This window comes from Podarcis raffonei, chromosome 9, assembly GCF_027172205.1.
Source record: "Podarcis raffonei isolate rPodRaf1 chromosome 9, rPodRaf1.pri, whole genome shotgun sequence".
NCBI lineage: Eukaryota > Metazoa > Chordata > Lepidosauria > Squamata > Lacertidae > Podarcis > Podarcis raffonei.
Window position 1 is genome coordinate 68842801 of NC_070610.1, and position 25611 is coordinate 68868411.

Sequence of the window (25611 nt, forward strand, 5' to 3'; positions counted from 1 at the left end):
TTGTTGAGACGTTAGTGCAGGCATAGGCAAACTCCGGCCCTCCAGATGTTTGAGGCTACAATTCCCATCATCCCTAGCTAACAGGACCAATGGTCAGGGATGATGGGAATTGTAGTCCCAAACATCTGGTGGGCCGGAGTTTGCCTATGCCTGCATTAGTGTTGCATTAGGAAGAAAAGGGGGAAAGAGGTGGAAGGAGGAATGGTGAGTGGGGGTGGGGGTCGGGTGGCGATGTTTCTATTTTGCTTAATGTATGTGTGGGGTTTAATCAACCAGGCCTGGTTATAGAGAAACATTATTGCCTAAAGATATGTAGAGAAGGCACTAGGTGAGACTCCCTTAGGAGAGCGTTCCTCAAACAGGGAGCTAACACAGAAAAGGCCTCTAGACCACTCACAAAGAAGGGCCTCAGATGATGAGATTTAAACCCATAGAGTTTCCCACTGAGGGCCTGTGGGGTGGGTGTGCTGCGGAATCTGTCTCTGCCCCATCCTAAACTCTCTCAATGGATTTCCAGTGGGGATTAAAGGTAAAGGTAAAGGAACCCCTGACCATTAGGTCCAGTCGTGGCCGACTCTGGGGTTGCGGCGCTCATCTCGCTTTATTGGCCGAGGGAGCCGGCGTACAGCTTCCGCGTCATGTGGCCAGCATGACTAAGCTGCTTCTGGTGAACCAGAGCAGCGCATGGAAACGCCGTTTACCTTCCCACTGGAGCGGTACCCATTTATCTACTTGCACTTTGACATGCTTTCGAACTTCTAGGTTGGCAGGAGCAGGGACCGAGCAACGGGATCTCACCCCGTCGCAGGGATTTGAACCCCCGACCTTCTGATTGGCAAATCCTAGGCTCTGTGGTTTAACCCACAGCGCCACCCGCATCCCCTTGCTCTTGCAGTTTGGGCATTCCCTCCATTCTGCGTTGTGGGAAATGAAGAAGAGTCCATTCAAGGCAAAGGCACGTCTGAAATCTGCCTTGACGTTTGGATCGGATGACTATAAAGCTCTTGTCTAGGCGAAGTTAGTTACAGTTGCTCCATTTTGCTTTGACAAATCTTATAATGCTCTCTCACTTTCCCAAACAGATATTGAAGCAGTCGTGCCCAGATATAGATCTGCAGCCATCAAGCGTTTGCGTGGGAGGTGAGTTTGCTACGGCCGGAAAACAGCGTGCAAATATTGACAATCCTGCTGTTTCTTCCTTGGGCAAAATGTGTAGCTTGGCGCGCCATATGCTTGAGTAGGAAGATGTGAATTAAAGGTGCTTCCCTTCCTTCTCCAGTTTGCCAGTGACGGCATTGCAGATTTAAATTTGTCCCGGTTTCCTTCCAAAAGCACCCCTGGTGTGTGTGTGTGTGTGTGTGTGTGTAGACTTGTAAGGAGGTTAACTTGATGTCATCCCAAATGATTTCCCCCAGCTACTCTGTGAGATAGATAAGGCCAGAATTAGGCTACATGGTGAACCTGATGGCAGGTGTAGTCCATTAACATCTGAGGCCCCAAGATGTTAATGGACTACACCTGCCATAGGGGTGCCATCTGACCCTCAGGATTTTGGGTGCCTGCCACCGTAAGGCTGACATGCGACATCACGCACACATGCCTGTATGTAACACATGTGACATAATAATAATAATAATAATAATAATAATAATAATAATAATAATAATTTTTTCCAATCTTCCAAGTCAATTGTATAGCCTAAGTCCCATTCCCACTTTAGATTTTTATATTGTAATGTGTGAAATACAAATTTGGTATTATTGCTTATGGAAAGTATTTATTTTTTCTTTCTTTTCTTTTCTTTTTTTCCTTTTCCTTTTTCTTCTTCTGAAGTCTTTATTTGGTAAATATGTAGATAATTGTGTTTATATTCATAACAATTTTTTTCTTTATATCCCGCCCTCCCTGGCCAAAGCCGGGCTCAGAGCGGTTAACATCATACAAGTAAGACAATGCATAAAAACAAGCGATCGATAAATTAAGATACACCCCACAATTAATTCAAACAAATTAAAATTAAAACGGGACAAGTGGCAATCTTCAGGTTAAAATTGAAGGCGGTTACCAACTGTTTCCACTGACATCACACACACTATGTTCAGGCGTGTCCCTGTGACGTCCCACATCTGTGTTGTGGCTGCGGCAATGGCTTCTCTTCCTCCTCCTCTTCACAGCCAGCAAGGCTCCCTTTTCTGTGGGAAGGGGCTCGGAATTAGAGGCAGAGAGACATTGCCTCTGAGTCTGAGTCTCCCCCTGTTAGGTTTCCAAGGGGTTGCTCGAGAGCAAGCAGGCAAATACCTCCCTGCTCGGCTGTGAAGCCTTGCTTTTGATGTGAAATAAACTTTATCTGTCCAGAGCGCCACTCTCCCATGGCTGACTCATTCACTGGCAGAATCTGTGAGTGGGCGTGGCTTAAACTTTCCCCAGCAAAGTAATTTCTTGACGCCCAGTCTGCGCCTCCCCTCTCGGCGCAAAACCTTACTGCGCAAGGAGGGCGTGGGTAACGGTGGACCTTTCCTCTCCCCGCTTTGCCCAGGCAAGGTGTCCTGGCAACGCCCCGCCTCCTCCAAGCCCAGCAGCTCCTCTCCACTGGAGGCATGGTTACTCTCGCCTGCCGAGGAGGAGCTGCTTTCCACTATCTTTGGGGGCTCTCTCTAATCCATCCGGCTTTTCCTCTCTCCCTCCTGAACCAATGGCAGTTCCCTGACACCCCCCATCCCCGGAAATGGGTGCCACACTTGCTGGCTGCGGAGGGCAGAGCTGAACTTCTGACTCAGAGGCAGCGCCGCTGCCGCCGGCTGGCTTTGCTCATTTACTTTGTGGGTGCCCCCACAATTACATTATTTTGGGTGCCCAAGCACCCATGGCCCCCTGGAGTTGGCTTCTATGCCTGGCATCAACCCCTGTCCCTTGGCTGTGTTGTTATGGACATAAAACGTGAATGCTTAGATCTGCCATCAAATGGGCAAGCTCCTAATGAAACGTTTCCTGCCAGGGGAATTAACACATTCAGTTTTAGAGATGGCAAGCTCATGTCTGTCTCTCTGGTGTCCCTGCTTTCGTGTGTGTGTGTGTGTGTGTGTGTGTGTGTATATATATATATATATATATATATATATATATATATATATATATATATAATGTGTGTGTGTGTATATCGTTTCCAACAATCATATAATGTATTTTCTTATCTTATACAATGTTTTGGACTTCCATCAAACACATCTGAAGATATTTCATTCTTTATCACTTAATCTACATTTCATTAATTTCCTTATTACTTTTAATAATCCTTAACTAATAATTCTCTTCTTAATCTTCCCTACAATATTTCGCATAATCCTCTTTACAAAACTTCTTGCAATCCTACTAGCGTAATTTGTTTATTACAAATGCTTTTCAGATAGTTCAAATATTTACTCCAGTCCTCTGAGAAAATCTGGTCCTGCAGGATTCGAATCCTTCCTGTCATCTTATCTAATTCTGCATAGTCCATTAATTCTTCTTTTGTCGGTAGTTCTTCTTGTTTCCATTTCTGTGCTAAAAATACTCTTGCTGCCCTTGTTGCATATAAAAACAAATTGCTATCTTGTCTGTTAATATCCTCCCCTACAATGCCAAGCAAAAATGCTTCTGTTTTTTTTAAATAAATGTATATTTCAACATCTTTTTCATCTCATTATATATCATTTCCTAGAAGCTTTTCATTTTCTTACATTCCCACCACATGTGATAAAAAGATCCTTCTTTTTCTTTACATTTCCAACATTTATTACTTGTTTTATACATTTTGGCTAATTTCTCTGGTGTAATATACCATCTGTACATCATTTTCATCACATTTTCTTTCAGAGCATTGCATGCTGTCAATTTTAATCCCTCTTCCCACAGTTTCCCCCAATCTTTTAACTGTCTCTCTGGTGTCCCTGCTTTCAGAGGAGTTCCAGGTCGTTCTGCGAGGATTCATGTTGGGAAGGAATGTGAACAACGTCTTCTGCTCCTACGAGGTCTATGGCATGAAAATTGGTATGTATCCCCGAAAAGTGCAAAACAGTGTTACACAAATTGAAACTCTTGCCTCTGCCCCCCAGTTCTTGGGGAGCTGGTGTAAGCCAGCAGTAATGCATTTTGAAACTGGTGGGGGGAAATTTGGAACAGAGATAAAGCTGCGAAGCTCTCACTCCCCCACTGCTCACGTTTCTTTGCTCTGAATTTTCTAGCAAGTTTTTGCTCTTGCAAAGCTGGTTTTCACTTAAATAAATATTTGAGGCTGAAGGCAAAGTGCAGCAAGATGTTTATCCTGAGCCAGTGTGGCGTAGTGGTTAAGAGCGGTGGACTCGTAATCTGGTGAACCGGGTTCGCGTCTCCGCTCCTCCACATGCAGCTACTGGGTGACCTTGGGCTAGTCACACTTCTCTGAAGTCTCCCAGCCCCACTCACCTCACAGAGTGTTTGTTGTGGGGGAGGAAGGGAAAGGAGAATGTTAGCCACTTTGAGACTCCTTAAAGGGAGTGAAAGGCGGGATATCAAATCCAAACACTTCTTCATCTTCTTCTTCTACCCCCAGCCCCAAGTTACCTAATTATTATTATTATTAAATAAAGCATGTCAGAGTAAATCATATGATAAACATCTCATCTAGTTTGTCTCCCAGCTACATGTGTTTTCATGTAGTGCATAGTTTTGATATGGGTCGTATCCACACCATGCATTTAAAGTACAGTCGTAGCTTGGATCCCAAATGCCTTGCAAGTCAAACGTTTTGGCTCCTGAATGCCGCAAACCCGGAAGTGAGTGTTCCGGTTTGCGAACGTTCTTTGGAGCCCAAACGTCCAATGGGCTTCCGCGACTTCTGATTGGCTGCTTATTATTCACTGAACTGGTTTCTCCCCACGTTTTTCTCCAGTTGTGAACAGCAGACTCAAGGGTATATGTGCGTGCTAGAGTTGTAGCTTAGCGGTAGGGCATGTGCTTTGCCTTCAGAATGTCCCGGGTTCAATCCCAGCCATTTATAACTAAAAACATCAAGCAGACGCTGACACTCAGACAATACTGGTCTTGATGGGTAATTGAACTGATCAACTATAAGACAGTTTCCAATACTCCTAAGCTTGGCCAAACCTAAGGTAAAGGTAAAGGGACCCCTGACCATTAGGTCCAGTCTTGGCCGACTCTGGGGTTGCGGCGCTCATCTCGCTTTATTGGCCAAGGGAGCCAGCGTACAGTCATGTGGCCAGCATGACTAAGCTGCTTCTGGCGAACCAGAGCAGCACACGGAAATGCCGTTTACCTTCCCACCAGAGCGGTACCTATTTATCTACTTGCACTTTGATGTGCTTTCAAACTGCTAGGTTGGCAGGAGCAGGGACCGAGCAATGGGAGCTCACCCCGTCGTGGGGATTCGAACCTCCGACCTTCTGATCGGCAAGTCCTAGGCTCTGTGGTTTAACCCACAGCGCCACCCGCATCCCTGGCCAAACCTAAGTGGCACCTTATTCCACCCTGTTCTTGCACCTCATATCCCCACGAGGGTTGTCTTATCACATTTTGCGAGATCTGTGTCTAAAGCACAGTAAATTGCACATCGTTGAAGGAAGACAAAGAATTTTGCCAGGTGGACATACTTTGGTCTGAGAGGTTAAACGTTTGCTCAGTCTGCTGCAGGTTGTAGATTTGTGTGCATGTCTGTGTTTAAAATTTGGTCAGGTTTTCCACGCCTTCTTATTTTTTTGGGGGGGGGGGAATTGCCAAATGGTGTAAAGGAACCTTGCCAAAGAGAACAGCAGAAGACCAACATTCTCTCCCTCAGTACTCTCTGATATGAGGGCATTTAAGACAAAAGCATATGGGCATATGCTAACCCACTCTGTTTGTGCTAGTATCTGATCTGGAATTAGCTGCTAGTGCAAAATGTTCTGTTCACAAGAAGAAATGTTTCATGAGCCCCTTCTAACACATTCGTAAAGTAGTAATAGTAAGAATAATAAAAAAGGAATGCTAATTTATTTGTTGCCTTTATTAGTAACTTACTACATAAAATGTCTCAAAGTGATGTAAAAAAAAACATGTATAGCACACAAAAAATACATTAAAAATACATCAAAAAGATTGAAAAACATTATAGACTAAAAGTGGACATCCTGCCACACACACAAAAAGGACAAATGGTACCCAAGCCCTACTTAAAAGTTGAAAACCAAAACAGGCCGGGACATTATCATAGCATAGGACTCCAAATGAGAGCCAAATACTTTAGTGAACAGGAACGTCTTTGCCTAGTACCTAGAAGTTGACAGTGATGGTGCTGGGTGCATCTTTTTGGGGAAAGCCTTCCACAATCGAGGAGCCACTGAAGATGTGTTCTGCAAATGGAGGAGGCACACAAAGAAGGGTCTTAAATGCTGATTATAGGGTCTGGATAGGTTCATGCATGGAGAGGTGGTGCCTAAAGTATTGGGGTCCTAAGCCACATAAGGCATCAGCTTCAAGGTTCCATAAAGCAGGGAAATGGCTGAAATTTTTGACTTTGTATTTAAGATGTCTGTGATATCTTGTGGGCCGGTGGGTAGAGAAGTGGGTTATCAGGAGTTTGTATCTCCTTCCTCCCAGGATGGGCGGCAAAGGGAGATCAGCTAGGTGGGTCCCAACTGGATTTAAATAGCTTCTAAATGGTCCCGTGTTAGACTGACTTGAGACATCTTCAACCAAGCCTCATGAGGATGGGTTGAGGGAGCTGGGTATGTCTGGCTTGGAGAATAGAAGATGGAGAGGTGACAGAATAGCCATCTTCAAATATCTGAAGGGCTTCCAGATGGAAGACGGAGCAAGTTTGTTTTCTGCTGCTCTGGAGGGTAGGACCCAAGCCAATGGATTCAAATTACAGTGGTACCTCGGGTTAAGAACTTAATTCGTTCTGGAGGTCTGTTCTTAATCTGAAACTGTTCTTAACCTGAGGTACCACTTCCGCTGCCGCCGCGCCGCCACCACTCGATTTCTGTTCTCATCCTGAAGCAAAGTTCTTAACCCGAGGTACTATTTCTGGGTTAGCGGAGTCTGTAACCCGAAGCGTCTGTAACCCGAGGTGCCACTGTACATGGAAGGAGATTTCAATTAATCATTAGGAAGAACTTTCTGACAGTAAGAGCTGTTGGACAGTGGAAGGGAGGTGGTGGGTTCACTTTGGAGGTTTTTAAGCAGAGGTTGGAAGGTCATCTGCCATGATTCTTTAGCAGTGATTCCCACATTGCAGGGGTTGTGTGAATACAGTGGTACGCTTCAGGTTACAGACTCCATCGTTCTGCCCGGATGCTGAGGTCCAGCGCCGAGGGCCTTCTGGTGGTTCCCTCATTGCGAGAAGCAAAACTACAGGGAACCAGGCAGAGGGCCTTCTCGGTAGTGGCGCCCGCCCTGTGGAACGCCCTCCCATTAGATGTCAAAGCGATAAATAACTACCTGACATTCAGAAGACATCTTAAGGCAGCCCTGTTCAGGGAAGTTTTTAATGTGTGATATTTTAGTGTATTTTTGGTTCTATGGAAGCCGCCCAGAGTGGCTGGGGAAACCCAGCCAGATGGGCGGGGTACAAATAATAAATTATTATTATTATTATTATACAGTGGTACCTCGGGTTATGCTTCAGGTTACATACACTTCAGGTTACAGACTCTGCTAACCCAGAAATAGTACCTCGGGTTAAGAACTTTGCTTCAGGATGAGAACAGAAATTGCGTGGCGGCAGCGTGGCGGCAGCGGGAGGCCCCATTAGCTAAAGTGGTGCTTCAGGTTAAGAACAGTTTCAGGTTAAGAACGGACCTCCAGAACGAATTAAGTACGTAACCAGAGGTACCACTGTATTTGATTCCATGATTCTTGAACAGATATCTCTGCATACTACTAATAAGTTTAGCTTAGAGCAGGGGAACCTGTGGATCTTTGATTATATTGTTGGACCTCAGCTTTTTATCCTGTGAAATTAAGGTTATGTGACACTTTGTTTTCTCCTCACAGATGAAAAGCCCATAGAGGTGGGAACTGACTATATCCTCTGCCCAGCACCTATTCTCAATGAAACTGGCCAGTAAGTAGTTCACACTTGTGTGCCATGATTAATTGATTTAATAGAGAGAAGCTCTGGAGAGCCCAAAGCACCCATATGCCAAGGAGGTTGTCTCTGTATGAGTGATGGTTGCGGCCATGCCTCTCTTCTATCAGGTCCCACTGAGGGCAGGCAATTTTTCTTGAAATTCTGAAACAAATGTAATTGGATCGTTCAGTCACTCCCAGTTTGCTGGTGGTGGATTGGGGTGTGTTAGTGTTAGAGTGACTCTGCATGATTCACTATCCATTCAGGAAACGTAGATTATAGGAATATGGAAAGGGCATCTCTGAGGATGAGTAATGCGTCCTCTAAAGTCTCTAAAGTTTGGGAGACATAGACTTGGCTGTAGCTTTGATCTGTGTTTTAGAAAAGAACGGTGTTTTAGAAAAGCTGGTAACCTCCTCCCTCTTTCACTGATCCCTTCCTGTGCGCTAATTCACTGGGGAGATTCACCAGATCTGAAATGAGTTTTAGATAGCTTGCGACCAAACAGATTTGGAGAAGACTGTAAAAATGAACCCACAGCCAGTTCATTTAACTCTGAAAAGGTCTGGCTTGTCAAAAGTTGTGTGCATGCTAGCTCCCTTTTAAAAATAAAATAAAATAGGGCATGTAATATGCTTTCTTCCGGACGATCTTTGGTCTCATGGTTAAACGGCTTACATTACCACTGACACTTACAAGCTATTATTAAAATTGCGCGTCAAGATGTGTAACTGTACTCAACGTGCGATGATAAAACAAGGCACTAATTTAACATCCGCAGCAGAATCTTCACAACATTATGGTTGAAACATTGTCCAGGTCTTATTCTAAGTGTCACTGGCCTTGCCTGAAGATCCTGTATGTAGCCTTTAAAGCTAATTCTTCCTTCCATGTTCAGATGTGCCTTGGGCTTCCGAGATCACATTTGCTTAGGTTTAATTTCTTACATACTTAGGGAAGCTTTTCCTCAGTGCTACCCAAGCCAGTCAGGAAGCAGAACATAAATAGCAATGGGAGCATGCAACCAGGAACTTGCTTTGTAGCAGGAGAAGAACTTCACTGCCATCTGTCCACTGGAGGCACAAAGTAAAGAGTCCATTAAGATGGTCCATGTAGCATGTAACTATGGGTTTGCCCCTTAGCTTTTTCTTTTCCTGAAGATATTCTGCAAGGCAGCAGAGCATCCCTCTACTCCACTGTTTTTCTATGTGGATTTTCCCTTTGGAAAGAAAAGATCTACAGTGGTACCTTGGTTCTCAAACTTAATCCGTTCCGGAAGTCTGTTCCAAAACCAAAGTGTTCCAAAACCAAGACGCACTTTCCCATAGAAAGCAATGCAAAACGGATTAATCCATTCCAGACTTTTAAAAACAACCCCATAAATAGCAATTTAACATGAATTTTACTATCTAACGAGACCATTGATCCATGAAACGAAAGCAATAATCAATGTACTGTACTATAAAAGAAATAAGACAGTATTGCAGATGATAAAAATTAAAATTATTATTATTTTCTTACCTGCACTGATGATAGTCATTGTTTGGGTGGGGGGCTTTTATCCATTTCCACAGTCACACAATCAGTCAATCAGTAGCTGAACTGGGTTCCACACAGTCCCAGGAGGTCCCAGGTTCAAATCCTGCCATCTCCAGGTGAGGCTAGGACAGAACCCTGCCCAAAATCTTGAAGAGACACTGTCAATCATTGTAGCTGGTACTTAGTCAGAAGGACTCAGTATAACTGCATAGGCAAGAATAAGGCCCCAAAATATAAAAGTGCTCTATATTGTATTCAAAGAATAAATGTACAAAGGAATGAACAATGCAAATAGGAAAATAAGTACAGTATTACATATAACAGAAGATGGAAAACTGCTTGCAATCTATTTTGACTCAGTCTTTTTAATCATGCCCAAATAATCTAGAGTCCTTGGGAAGAGTTTTAACAACAAACTTCAATAGAAAATACTTTGTCCAATCAGCTGCTTTGTTGATGATGGTTCTCCATTGTAAACATAACTGAATGCTATCTATCCTGGACTTTTTCCATGTACACAAATAACGTACAAATAGTTTACTATCCGAAGATGCAAATGGGATATTTCACTTGAATTACAGTCTCCCACAATCCCCAGGGCTGAAACAGAGTAAACATTACTTCCATCAAACATAATTTGTATTAGTTGTGAACATCCTTCTTTTAGGTGACTAATTGTTAGCAATCAAAAACTGGGACATTTATTGTTTATTCCACTGACACAATGCAAGGGAGTGTCCCGTGTTTCTGTGTTTGTATGGTATTACTTCATTCTGCATGTGAAGGAACAAAGGTTTGAATGCTTCCCCACATAAGCTTTCCTCCACACATTCAAAACTAGCATGTCAGAGAGCTGGGTGGAGGGAGGTTTAGTGTGGTAAACTCGTCTTTATGTTTAGTTGCATGGGAGGAGCATTAGAGCATCGCTCCATCTTCCCAATTGCCATCTGAAAGCGATTCAGCAGCCCAGAAACAGATGTATCACGTGGGGCTCCGAGATGATCACCACAGCGCAACCTGCCAAATGAACATTGAATGTGCTGGATTTTTTTTACTGCTGTGTGTCTTTTAAACCTTGGTGCAAATTATCAGAACATGTTGTATTTTTATTGTTCTGGGATGTGACTGTCGGGCGGCAAAGTGTTTCTGCAGCCGGCACGGCACCAAATTGCGGTGGCAATGCAGGCAAAGTACTTGGTAGCCAGGAGAGGTTCTTTTTGGGGCCGTCTTTATAAAACACTGCCTCTAGACTAGCCTGTTACGGTCAGGTGTAGATGTTACATAATGGTGTTGGCTTACTATTTTTCATCCTGGTATGTGTGTGATGGACTTCAGTTTTTTTGCTGTTTTAAAGAATTCTGAAGGAGTTTGGCCTAGGCAGCGTGCGGCGAGTTAGTCAGCCGATAGCTCTGAAAGCAAATGTACATATTTGAACTTCTGACTTTCCATTGGCACAGCTTGTGCTGTTGTTGGAGAGCTCCCAGTTATTCCCCTTGAGGGGAGCGAACTTTGGTTGCTAACTTAGCAGTGAGCAATCTGCAAAATGCTACGCTCCCACCTCCCCGCCCGAAAAACACACACAACACAATCCCCACGGGAAGCAGTGTAGATTAAGTTGCATTACCCCCCTGCCAGTTTTTACAACCTCCAGGAATTCCCTAAATATACGGAGGAGGCAGATAGGCACATCTACTCCTATTAAACTCAAGGCAGGCCGACAAGGAAAGAGGCCAAACAACCTAAAATAAATTGGTATGGCTGGCAGGACAGTGGCTTAGCTTGGACTCCAGCCCCAATCTCGTATTTCTGTTGACAGCACCGTATGATCCAGATTGATAAAATGTCATCCAGGGCTTTGCACCCAATAGCAAAGGAATGCAGCCTGCTGTGCCATCAGCAAATCCCATGGGGTTGGATTTTGGTGTCCTAAATTTGAGGCAAATTTGAGGCAAGCAGGACAGTAAATTGGAAAGCCTGACCATTTTGAGTTAGAATGAACATTCTGCAACCTGTATAAACACGAGATAAACACTTAATTTCTCTTATTTTTCATGATCTGCTTTCTTCTGGTTGTGCTGGTTATACTGGAGGGAACTGTGGAGGACACAAAAATGCTCTGCTGCCAAACTATAGAAAATCTTATACATCCACTTTCTAAGATTTTAGCAGGTGTAGCTCATGTGGTTTAAAATGTCTCGCTTCCCTTCCAGTCTGGCTGGAAGTGACTGTGGCTGGGGGTGGGAGGGAATTCCCTTTAGGCATTGAAGCTCAGGGAGGTAAGGTAGTTTGTGCCTTGTTCCGTGTTTAAAAGTAAGCATTCACTAGGAAAGGAACTGAAAATAAAACTGCTGACATAATAATGCCAGTAATATCCAAGGCAACACGATGACCAAATACAATGATACCATATCAATATACACTCTTTATATAATATGAAAGATATGAAATCACATAAACAGAAAACTTATGAATCTCTGAAAGTCACAAAATATGCGCTCTTAATGGATTCTCTTGAAAACATAAAACCAAATAAACGTAAGTCTTATAAGTCTCTGAAAGTCTTCGAAGACTATGCAAGTCTCTGAAAGAAGACTTATAAGACTTTCAGTGACTTTCAGAGATTCATAAGTTTCTGTTTATGTGATTTCATATATTTCATGTTATATAAAGAATGTATATTGATATTGCATCATTGAATTTGGTCATTGTGTTGCCTTGGATATTACTGACTATTGTTTGCAACACAGGGCTTAAATTGTTTGACATAATAATGCCGTCATACAAATCTATGGCGTGACCACATTTGGCAATAGTTTGTTCAGTTCTGGTCACCTCAAAAATGATATTGTAGAGTTGGAAAAGGTTCAGGGAAGAGCAACCAAGACGATCAAGGGGATGGAGCAATTTCCGTATGAGGAAAGCTTGCAGCATTTTGAAGTGCCACCTTGCCCCTCTCTATACTGTTAAGCATCAGTGATACCACTGCTAGGAAGCTGACGTTGTAGCTGCAGAACACTTGTGCTTGCAGATAGTAAAGTCTTCCCTGCATGAACTGCTTGGTAAATTGATAATCCATGTTTATCCTCTCGCTGGAGTAATAAAGGGAAGCTGCTTGTCCCCCCCCCCCCCAGAAATTGGTATCTTCTGTATTTCCCATGTCCTCCAGCTTAGCAGGAGGTTGTACCTGGAGCTGGAATACCTGGCAGGCTGGGGAAAAGTTTCCCCAAATTGTGCGACTCCCTTTGGCTCGTCCATGGATGGAGGTGTTTTGGCTAAGTAAGGCTAGACATCTGAAGAATGCATTTGCTCTTGGTGTATAACAGTGGTACTAGGGATGCGGATGGCTCTGTGGTCTAAACCACTGAGCCTCTTGGGCTTGCCGATCGGAAGGTCAGCGGTTCGAATCCCTATGACGGAGTGAGTTCCCGTTGCTGTGTCCCTGCTCCTGCCAACCTAGCAGTTCAAAAGCACGCCAGTGCAAGTAGATAAGTAGGTACCACTACGGCGGGAAGGTAAACAGCGTTTTCATGCGCTCTGGTTTCCGTCACTGTGTTCCTTTGTGCCAAAAGTGATTTAGTCCTGCTGGCCACATGACCTGGAAAACTGTGTGTGGACAAATGCCAGCGCCCTCGGCCTGAAAGCGAGATGAGTGCCGCAACCCCATTGTCGCCTTTGACTGGACATAACCGTCCAGGGGTCCTTTACCTTTACCTTTTTATCAGTGGTTCTCAGACTCTGGGCCACACTTTCAGAATAAAAATTTTGATTTATTTATTTTTATTGATAAGAAATACGTTGGAAAACAAAGAAACAACCCCTGACAGTGCTTGATTTATAACAGCATCACTTGATGCTCTTGCTCTCGTTTTGAAAAGATACTTATCCATATTCTGCAAATAATATATTTTTTTAAAATATGCTATACTATATTATACCAAAATGTTTAAATGTTTCTTTGATTGTCCTTTACACCATGCTTGTAATCATCTCCCGCCACACCCTATGAGAACCACTGGTGTATATGATTGAATCTATAATAAGGTGCTTGGTGTTGAGTGCTACTGAGATGCCTAAAACAGAGATGCCGGCTGCAGTTCAAAAATAACATGCTTACGATAAAATATTATAAGTGTACTGTTAGCTTTTGGTGCAGTGGATATCTTAGGATGTTTGCAGGAACCTGGGTTCAAATCCTTGCCTGTCTCAAAAGCTTGGTTGGCCAATGGACATGTCCATTTCTCTCTCACTCTACATAAGGTTGGTAAAGTATGGAAAGCTAATTTTTTTCTGTCCCGAGTGCCTTGGTGGGTGGTTAGGACCCAAATATCATAACAAAATTTTAACACCCCCTGCTCAATTCATTCTTTCTATTTGCCTTGTGATTGCCACAGCAATCTGCAAGGGTCTTGCCCTCCCCCCCCCCAATTTGGTTTACTTAAGGTGAGACATGGCTTGCAGCCTGTATTGTGTTGCACAATCCAGTATTTTATAGAATGAAACAAAAGCGAAAAACCCCAAAGCACTAAATTCTGCTTAGTGGCCTCAGAGGTCTCTGTTTCCCCAATCTGTCCACCGCAGAGAGTTGTTTTTTCATTATGGTGACTCTGTAACAACACACACATTCCTTTCCGTGAAGCAATTTGGAGACTGAAATGGGATCTGTGCTTTTACTACAGCAAAAAAGATTTTGAAATCTTAGCTTTTTTTTATCAGCGCAACAGCAGTATCTGGCCTCAGATGGGAGTGACGGGGGTCTGTCGGACGCACAGAACAGACTCATTTGAGATGTGCTTGGGGGAATGTGGTATCATTTGAAGACAAAAATCTATCCTCATGTGAGGTCAGGTGAAACCACCCCCTTCATAAAAGGTTTGGCTGTTGTGCATCGCTGCAATGCTGTACACAATTTACTTGGAAGCGTGTCTGATTGAGTTCAGTGGGACTGATCAAGCATGTATAGGACTCAGTGGTGCAGCAAATTTTTTTTTTAAAGTGTTTTTTTTTGTTTTTTACCAACAACCAAAACACAAACAGTGAAACCCCCCCAGGCGGCTGATACACTGGGTATACATAATTAATAATAACATATTCAAATCAACCATATGTACAATTTTATATACGTTAACACTCCTCCATCTACAAGGTTTATTTAACTTTTAACATTTTAATTGCCCCAAATTGTTCAAACCTACCCAAATAATTCAATATCTTCTCAAACCAATCCTCTTCTTTCTCACTGACCTTAAACCCTTTCATTCTGTGTATAGTGGTGCAGTGATTAAACTGCTAGTGTCCTTGCAAAGCTAAGCAGGGTCTGGTATGGTTTCAAATTGGATGGGGGACGACTGTGTTGAGATTCCTGCACTGGCAGGGGGTTGGACTAGATGACCCTTAGGTCCCTTCCAACTCTACGATTCTACAATTTTCATCTTTCCTTCTTCCTCTCTTTCTACTACCCGTATGATACATTTTGCCCTTGTTGTCCTCGGCTCCCTGGTTTTTATTAAGGCTCAACTCTCACCCAAGGGATTTGGGTTCAGATTGTGCTGTCTCCTTTGGCAAAAGCAACAAAGAGTGTTGTGACACCATAAAGCCGAACCTGTTTAGTCTGGCAGAAGCTTTTGTGGACTAGAGTCGTTTGTGGCAAAGTGGGCTCTGGTCCACTAAATCCATTTGTATTTAAGATGCTGTGGAAATACAGTATTTTTCGCTTTATAAGACGCACTAGACCACAAGACGCACCTAGTTTTTGGAGGAGGAAAACAAGAAAAAAAATATATTCTGAATCTCAGAAACCAGAACAGCAAGAGGGATCGCTGCGCAGTGAAAGCAGCAATCCCTCTTGCTGTTCTGGCTTCTGGGATAGCTGTGCAGCCTGCACTCGCTCCATAAGATGCACACACATTTCCCCCTACTTTTTAGGAGGGAAAAAGTGAGTCTTATAGAGCAAAAGATACGGTACTTACCAGTGTGGTTTCATTTATTCCCCACCCCCCAAAGCATTTCTAGGCCATATAATATATTTTTTTAAAAATAAAAAAAATCCATAAGCGATGTACAAAAACAACATAAAAACATTAAAAGAGAGAGTAAGGCAGCATTCTAAAAACAGGAGCACACAAGCAGAAATCTAGAAATAACAGGGCCTGAGCAAATCTGTCAGGGATAGCTTGGGGAAAAAAGACACCTGAAACAACGAATAGATTATGCTTCATATATTGCAGAGGGATGAAATTTCCACAGTGCAGGGGCAATGGCAGAAAATGCCAATTTTTGGGTCAGCACCCTGTGGCATTTTGTGGACTGCAGTGCCACAAATACAATCTCCCCATATGCCCTGAGTGATCTTACATGCCTGTACTGGGCAGGCAGTCTTTCAGATAACCCGGTCCCTAGTTGTTCAGGGGTTAATACGTTACTAACAAGAGGCTGGATGGGTCTCTGTAGTCCTATCGGCAGCCAGCAATTATTATTCAGGCAGAACTGACTCTTGAGAAGTTTGCATTCAGGTATCACAAACAATGCTAGGAGCGCATCTTTAAGCATCATGCAGTGAGGTGTGTGCACCTATTTCCCTGACCCCCTCGATCGTACCATTCCCTGAATCGTAGCGCCTGAATAATTTCTCTGAAACTTCAGTACTCCCCAGAATATTTAAAAAAAGAATTTAAAAGACCCTCACACTCCTCTTTTTTCTGGTTGGGGCTCAGGATGGAGAAATCTTCCAATTCCACTTCCTCATTTTTTCCAATCTTCCAATTTTCCACATCAGCTGAAGAATTCTTTTTTTTTTTTATATGCTCATGAAAATTCATCAGCATTTTAGTGTGACTTTCTCCTAAAGTATACTTATATGTAATCTAGCCTGAAATACATGTTTCCCATGCAGGTTCCCCTCATAATATGCATGTCAGTTTCACCAGTATCTACATCGTTATGGATGTTTTGCCCTAATATTGGTATTTTTGTACACGTTACATGGCAAGAGAACTGTTCTGCAAACTTTGGAGAAGTGCGTATTTCAAAGGATAGCCGTGTTTCGGTTTCTGTATTGTTTTGAAAAGTGTTAGCAAAGCTTGCCTTGAAATGAAAAATGGAAGCAAAATTCTCCCCTAGCCCTGTTTGTTTAAAATATAGCTGCTGTATTTTTCTTCTTTAAAAATTCTGCATCTCTATGCTCCTGCCAGCATGTCTGTTGAAATTAGCTATAGCCTATTAACAATTTTTCTGGTTTTTGGAGTGCAATAGAACCCTCTGTTTTTGCTTCAAGGGGCAAATAATAATAATAATAATAATAATAATAATAATAATAATAATAATAATAATGATGATGATGTTCCTACCCCTCTGGAATTTGTGATAGCTAATGATCCTGTTGAGTTAAAAGACCAGAACTTGAGTTATTGACAGCCCAATTTCTCCAATCTCTCTATTTCTTTTATCATTATACAACCTTCTGTAGACCTCTGAAGGCAGTCCTGTATTGGGATGTTTTTAATGTATGATATTGTGGTTGTTGTTGTTATGTTTCTGTATATTATGTTGGAAGCTGCCCAGAGTGGCTGGGGCAACGTAGTCAACCCCCCCCCAAATTGTTACTTTATTTGTTGATGTCGCTACCTGTCTCTGATAGATAAATGCACTGCAGCCGGGTGACTTCAGTTCCCCCAATTTGGTGTTTTCCAGTTGGTGTGAGAAATTGTGCGTGAGAACTGATCAAAGTTTTGTTTTGTTATCCACCCCACAAAAAAAGGCAGGCAGGAAAAAGGGCTGCCATGCAAGGTGACGAATGTTCGGCGTGTTTGCCTAATTAACTTTTGGCTAAGGATTCGGAACCATTAAGGAGCTAGTTAGTGTACGTCCCAAATAAGCACATCTGGTCCCACGAACAGTGGCAGTCCTGCCTGGATGCGGGTGACAGATGTGACGATCGTTCCCTCTGCCCTCTCCTTTAAATAATTAACAGCGTGCTGGTGGACGAGCCCTCAAAGCCAGCTGTATAGTCTCTGAGCTGTTATCTGTGGACATGTGCCCCCATTCCCATTAGTCCGCTCCATCTAACGCAGTCTCTCCTCGCTTGCTGTCGCAACAATGGCATTCTTTGAAATAACTCCGGAGATCTCTGCTTTTTCCCCTCCTGGGTTTGAAAAGGCACTTGGGCGGAGGGAGGAATATAGAGCAGACCACACATGTGGGAAAGATCGCCAAGTGCCCATTAGCTCGGGAGATTGATTCCTTCTCTCAAACAAAGGGCATTTCAGCTAGTCCCACCCAGATGTTTCATTATCTGTTGGTGCTGGGACGAGCCTGGAAACATCCCTCTTTTGAAAGCGGTGGCATCTTATCTTAAGACTCGTTTCTTCGGTTGATGTATGGCTGCCCAGCTTGGAACAGCTGGGAAATTGCTGTTAATGGGAGCAAGTTGGTGGTTTGGGAGGCGGGGGGCCGAAGGAGAGAAGAAGAACAACAAATCTCACGACAGAAAACTGGCAAAGGGCTTATCGCCTGCTCTATATCAGAGAGTTATGTTTCTGCTTTGGATGTTCTGTCCCGAAGGCTGGAGACAGAACAATGTGAGATGGGAAACGTGGCTGGACAGTTTATTTGAGTCTTCGTTTGCACTTTTTTTACAACAAAGCTCAAATTCATGCAACTCCCTCTGCCCTCAAAGGCCAAAAACATCTCCTTTTTTCCTTTCGAAGTTCTCAGAGCCCTGGTTGTTCCGTAGAGTGTAATGACCAACAGAGGCAGCTGTCACTGACTTCTTCTGGTGAGCTGGGCTGTGCCTGCAAGCTCTTTCCCCCCTCTTTTTCATTTTGGTGAGACGGTCAACAATAGCGCAGCTGTCCTTCCGCCTAGTTGAGATCTCAAACCTGCAATTTGGCAAGAGGAACAGCACAAATTGGATAAATACCAGCAAGCGTATTGCGAAGGAAAGGAAAGCGGGACTGAAATGAACCCTACAACTTGTTTGATAGAAATGATTTAAGCAGGCATATGGTATAGCTAAGCGTGCTTGCAAAAACATTGGCCTGCTTCTTCCAGCAAGCTTTTATATTATTTTGGGGTTGTTGTTTTTTTTAAAAAAAGCTGATATAAAGAGAGAGAGAGCTAATAGAACTCCCGAGTTACTTGAAAAGAAAAGAGAATTACTTTGGGGAGATAATAATAATAATAATAATAATAATAATTTATTATTTATACCCCGCCCATCTGGCTGGGCCTCCCCAGCCACTCTGGGCGGCTTCCATAAAAACCAAAAATACAGTAAAATATCACACGTTAAAAACTTCCCTGAACAGGGCTGCCTTAAGATGTCTTCTGAATGTCAGGTAGTTGTTTATCTCTTTGACATCTGCTGGAAGGGCATTCCACAGGGTGGGCGCCACTACCGAGAAGGCCCTCTGCCTGGTTCCCTGTAGCTTTGCTTCTCGCAATGAGGGAACCGCCAGAAGGCCCTCGGCGCTAGACCTCAGCGTCCGGGCAGAATGATGGGGGTGGAGACGCTCCTTCAGGTATACTGGACCGAGGCCGTTTAGGGCTTTAAAGGTCAGCACCAACACTTTGAATTGTGCTCGGAAACGTACTGGGAGCCAATGTAGGTCTTTCAAGACCGGTGTTATATGGTCTCGGCGGCCGCCCCCAGTCACCAGTCTAGCTGCTGCATTCTGGATTAGTTGTAGTTTCCGAGTCACCTTCAAAGGTAGCCCCACGTAGAGCGCATTGCAGTAATCCAAGCGGGAGATAACCAGAGCATGCACCACTCTGGCGAGACAGTCCGCAGGCAGATAGGGTCTCAGCCTACGTACCAGATGGAGCTGGTAAACAGCTGCCCTGGACACAGATTTGACCTGTGCCTCCATGGACAGCTGTGAGTCCAAAATGACTCCCAGGCTGCGCACCTGGTCCTTCAGGGGCACAGTTACCCCATTCAGGACCAGGGAATCCTCCACACCTGCCCGCCTCCTGTCCCCCAAAAACAGTACTTCTGTCTTGTCAGGATTCAACCTCAATCTGTTAGCTGCCATCCATCCTCCAACCGCCTCCAGACACTCACACAGGACCTTCACCGCCCTCACTGGTTCTGATTTAAAAGAGAGGTAGAGCTGGGTATCATCCGCATACTGATGAACACCCAGCCCAAACCTCCTGATGATCTCTCCCAGCGGCTGCATGTAAATGTTGAAAAGCATGGGGGAGAGGACAGAACCCTGAGGCACCCCACAAGTGAGAGCCCAGGGGTCTGAACACTCATCCCCCACCACCACTTTCTGAACACGGCCCAGGAGGAAGGAGCGGAACCACTGTATGACAGTGCCCCCAGCTCCCAGCCCCTCAAGACGGTCCAGAAGGATGTTATGGTCGATGGTATCAAACGCCGCTGAGAGATCCAGCAGAACTAGGAAACAGCTCTCACCTTTGTCTCTAGCCCGCCGGAGATCATCAACCAGTGCGACCAAGGCAGTTTCAGTCCCATGATGAGGCCTGAATCCCGACTGGAAGGGATCCAAATGGTCCGCTTCTTCCAGGCGTGCCTGGAGTTGTTCGGCAACCGCTCGCTCAATCACCTTGCCCAAGAATGGAAGATTTGAGACTGGGCGATAGTTGGCCATCGTGGCCGCATCTAAAGATGGTTTTTTAAGAAGCGGTTTAATAACCGCCTCTTTCAGCGGGTCTGGGAAGGCTCCCTCACGGAGGGAAGCATTCACCACCCCACGAAGCCCATCGCCCAGTCCTTCCCGGCTAGCTTTTATAAGCCAGGATGGGCAAGGATCCAGGAGACAGGTGGTTGGTCTCACTCGTCCAAGCAGCCTGTCCACATCCTCGGATAATAACACACACTTAAATGGCATCCGCCCATCTCCTACACAAAGCATAGTTAATACAGAACTCAGCCCACAGAGTTGTGGAATTGTTGTTTTTAGTATTGTTTTGATTTCTTACCCGCCCATCGCAATAAGGCCCCAGGGGTTGGATTGTAGCAATTTAAAAACACAAGATTAGAAATAGTTCAAAAAAACAACAATCCTATCATAAGAATAGGGCAGGCCCTGAGAATACACATGTCTGTCGTTCAGCCCAGACACTGAGATCCATCTCTAAGGGCCTTCTGGTGGTTCCCTCACTGCGAGATGTGAAGTTACAGGGAACCAGGCAGGGGGCCTTCTCGGTGGTGGCGCCTGCCCTGTGGAATGCCCTCCCATCAGATGCCAAGGAGCTAAAGAATGACACAACTTTTAGAAGACACCTGAAGGCAGCCCTGTTCAGGGAAGTTTTTAATGGTTGATATTTTATTGTGTTTTTAATATTTTGTAGGGAGCTGCCCAGAGTGGCTGGGGCAAGCCAGTGAGATAGACGGCTTCTTCTTCTTCTTCTTCTTCTTCTTCTTCTTCTTCTTCTTCTTCTTCTTCTTCTTCTCATCATCTCAAGTGTCAAAGGTCAGGGTAAAGAGGTGTGTCTTCAGCATACAGCGAATGATACAGTAAAGGTGCCCCACACATCTGTGTGTGTGTGGGGGGGGATTCCCACAATTCTTTCAGTGCAGCCTTGTGCTTTTCTCCATCATGCTCTGATGAAGTAATGGGGAAGATGTTGCTGTAAGTTAGAATGTCATACATAGTCCATTCCCCAGGCCTGGGGTAGGTAACCTTTTTCTTCTCACCTCCTTCCAGTGAGCACTCAGGGCTGATTTCCTTAAGCATGGATAGGTTTGATCTTCTTGCAGTCCATGGGACTCTCAAGAGTCTCCTCCAGCACCATAATTCAAAAGCATCAATTCTTCAGCGACCAGCCTTCCTTATGGTCCAGCTCTCACTTCCATACATCACTACTGGGAAAACCATAGCTTTCATTCCTTACATTCCCATTTTTTAGCAAGGTCATTTAAGAAACACACACACACACACACACACACACACACACACCCTGCAATGGAATTCTGGTAGTTTGAACAAATTTTTATTTTTAAAATCTCGAATGCCCCAAGTCCTGAAAATGTGTTGCAGTCCTTTATTGACTTTTTTTTTAAAAAAAAATACAACTCTGGTACCTCAATTCCAAAAACCTCTTTACTTACCATCATTTTAATAACTTTTTGAGCAGTTGCCAGTTTAATCTTCAGTGCGTGGAAATTGGAAGTAAATTATTTATTGCTTCCAGCAAATGTCTTTCATGGTTTTTATTTAATTCCCCCCCCCCATCTTTTTTTAATGGATCGTAAAATGGCAATCTTTTATTGGATGCCCATAAAGAAAGGAGCAAATGAATACTTTGCAAATAGGTTACAGTGGATTGAAATGTCAGTTGTAATTCAAGAGAAGGGGAAGCCCTTCTCTAACCAAAGATGAGTAGACATGTGGCAGCGAGCCATCTTCCTCTCCTTCAATTTTTAAAATCACCCAATCCAAACACAAAGAAAAGAGAGAATTGCACTGGCCATTAAGGTTTATTTACAGTCATCGGCCCTCAAGCTAAACCCCAAAACTGGCTTCACCACTCTTTAGTTCCAGAAACTGCCTTGTCAGCCCTGGGACAGTTGAGAAACAATCCGGTGGGTCTGTTTTGAGCATCCCTTTCCTCCATTACTGGCCTTGTCCCAGGGAACTGTTTGAAAGCATGTGATGAAGTCACCTTGCCGAACCTAAGCAATCTGGCGCCTGGGTAAGGATGGGTGAGAAATGATTTGCATTTTGAAGCGAGCCTACCTAATTTGCATTTCATGAACCGAAGCACGCTCCTCGCCCTTTTCCAAAGTTTGCAATATAGAATTGTATACAAAATTGCGCATGTTGCAGAAATGTCATGAAAATGTGTGCACATTTTTTTGTGGCGACTTCCCATTCCCCCTAAAAAAAAAAAGGCAAATGGATGCATAAATTGCGATGCAGGATTGTATACAAAATTGCGTGTATTGTAGAAATGTCATGAAAATGTGTACAGTGGTACCTCGGGTTACAGAAGCTTCAGGTTACAGACTCCGCTAACCCAGAAATCGTGCTTCAGGTTAAGAACTTTGCTTCAGGATGAGAACAGAAATCGTGCTCCGGCAGCGCGGCAGCAGCAGGAGGCCCCATTAGCTAAAGTGGTGCTTCAGGTTAAGAACAGTTTCAGGTTAAGAACGGACCTCCAGAATGAATTAAGTACTTAACCCGAGGTACCACTGTACACATTTTTGTGCTGACTCCCCCCCCCCTAAAAAAGAAGCAAATGGCTGCATAAATTGGGTGAAGTGAGCTCATGCTTGCATCGCTGAGAAAAGGACAGAAACTGAAATTGTGGATCTGTTGTTCATCATTAGGTCTGGGTCAGTTTCTTGAAGTGGAAGCCACATTTCATATTTTTTTGCAGTCCCTTCCACTTTGGGTAAACTTGGAAGATATAATCTACCGCAGTTTTCCCCCCACACTGGGTCATTCAAAGCTTGCACTTCCACAAGCCTGCTAACAATATCTTGATCTGAGGTGCTTATTTAAATCCCACAAAACATGCCGCAGATACATTTCAAAGAGATCAAAACAAATGAAAGGATTGCTTGCAGCTCTCAAACATGACGTTTGCAAAGGTGACATGGTTTTTCTTAGGCCTTGAAACACTTATCTCTGTGAAGATGATCTGTATGACTTGACTCCGTAGCTCCTAGAACTTCCCTGTCAATCCGGTATCCCTTAATCTTTGCCGCTGCATATCAAAAACTGGAGCTGATACTTGATGTGCTCAATGAGTCTGTTCCCTGAGATATTTGTCAGGCATTTTGGCAGCTGAAGGTTGAGAGGAGGAAAGAGATCCAGTCTGACAGCAGCATCTTTCAGAAGCTGGCATCCTGGAGAAGTCAGAATATTGCAGAAATCCAAGAGGAATTTTGCCTTGCGCTTCATTGGCACCTAACTTTTAAAACCAGGGTGCACCTACGTTATGTCCCAAAGGTAGAATTCCTCTTAAATTTCTGTCATTTGGGAATAATTCAGGTGCAAGTTAAGAGTGAAGTGAAGACCACTTCAAATGTGGGAGTGTTGTAAACAAAAATTGCTCTTTTCCCTTATGGAGTATCCAAGAGCCCATATGGAGTCTTTACATAGGTTCCCTATTGGTAGGAGAAGATAACAGAGGCCAACCAGAGAATATTGAGAAGCAAAGCAGCTAGTAAGCTTGATCTTTATTGATCGGTTGCAACAGGGTGCTCCCCTCACTCTCAGGAAAGAGGAGGAACCCAGAACAATGGTGTGCAAGGCCTTATAAAGACTTTTGAAATTGCCACCCTGTAGATCAAGACCACTCCCAGAAACATCATACATACATCACAGAAGGGGTGTAACCTAAGACCACCCCTCAGGTACATCATACCTACATCAAAAAAGGCAGTTTAAAACAGAAAATTTGAATGTTGTTTTTCTCCTGTCGTTGTTTATCTCCTGTCTGGCAGGTTACTTGACTGGATTTCCTGGGGAGCCTGGTTAGTCTTTTGTAATGATAAATACTTAGTTCTTGGGCCAGGTCACAGGCTCACACCCTATTCATATCTTAAATGTGCCCTTAAGACAGGATTTGTGAGGAAAGAGACCATGGAAGGTTTCCCACTTTGACCTTGCAGAGAAAACATTTGCTCAGTTTAGGAATCAAAATGGTTCCAGGTTGGTCTTCCTGTGCTGATCTATGTACGTGCCTGGTTGGTACGCTTACGAACATTACCATATATCTAAGACCTCAAAATTCCTATCACAGGAGTAAATAAAAGTGGAACTGGATACCAAGGCTAGAGTGCTTAACACTAAAGACTGCCTTGTGTATTATCAGCCCCTTGTAGTTCAAAGTGAAGCATAAATGGAAACTTGCTGAATCTCCTGTCAAAGCCGGGGAAGTGGAGGACAGCTGATCTATAATCCTCGCCATGTGCTTGGGTTTTCCAGGGTTATTTGAAGAAATGAAAAACCACTTTACTATTTATGTTTCTCCGATGCCTGCCTGCTCTTCACAGAAAGCCTCAACCAGCTATAATTAGTGGTTTTTATGCTGTATGTATGTTGTCAGAGTGGTAATTAGTGTGTTTATTGCCAATCTTGAAATTTTTATGTACATGAGTTAGTACTTCACACAGCTAAATGGTAGTTCGGCACATCCCTGGTCCTCACCGCGGGACCAGAATCTTTAGACCACATGGTATCTCTCTCTCAGATGGGTAAATCATTTTCCATCGAATTCACTGCCAGCATTACAAATATGTGTATTTTTAAAATCTCATATTTTCTAATTCAGGGACCTCATTTCGACTAGTTATTTTTGTCACTTTTATAGCTTCCAGGATAAAACACTGGTTAGGTTCTGTGGTTATGGTTTTCTGTCGATAGTTTTGCACCACTTGGCAAATCAGGCTTTAAGAGTCTTCACTTTGAGTCAAAATAAGTTGCGGACAAAGCAGAACCAGCTGTTCTTGGGCTCTGCCCTTTTTTCCATTGATTCAACACTTTTAAACTGCAAAGGACTTCATGGCTGTTTACCAGGTTCAGTCCTCACAATGGCCCAATGTGGTTATTATTATTTATTTAAATTAACAAGCTATTATTATCTTTTAGCGTTTAATTGATTTATATAGTGCAAAATGCCCCAGATGGCTTCTAAGCGGTTTACAAAGCATGAAAAAACAATCGCACAAAGTTGTTAAAATATGAAATAATTTAAAGCACGCCATAAATGAAAAATGCAATAAAACAACCCCATTAAAATATTTATAACCCGCTCGTCATTGTTCACAGAAGAGAGAGAGAAGCAACATTAAAATGCGATAAAACTATATTTCATTTAAATAGTGCTTTTAAAAAGGCAAAATACAACAACAGGAGCGCATTAGCTAAGCGAGAGGCACCGTGGATTAATAGCTATGTTTTTACCTTGGGTGCATTTACACATGGAGAATATGGCATCACTTTTCCTGATTATAATGCTAGCACTTCTTGTTTTTCTTTCATGCTGCTATACCTGTTGTGTTAGGGAACTGT

The 25611-nt window shown here is 43.6% G+C and overlaps 1 protein-coding gene across 1 annotated transcript in view; it reads left to right on the top strand.

Annotated features, from left to right (window-relative positions):
• ANTXR2 (ANTXR cell adhesion molecule 2) overlaps positions 1–25611 on the top strand; it is a 156687-nt gene that overhangs the window by 47974 nt on the left and 83102 nt on the right. Inside the window, exons 8-10 of the mRNA XM_053404324.1 lie at positions 1083–1140; positions 3937–4026; positions 8008–8077. Coding sequence (XP_053260299.1) covers positions 1083–1140; positions 3937–4026; positions 8008–8077 — 218 coding nt within the window. The remainder of the gene's footprint in view (positions 1–1082; positions 1141–3936; positions 4027–8007; positions 8078–25611) is intronic.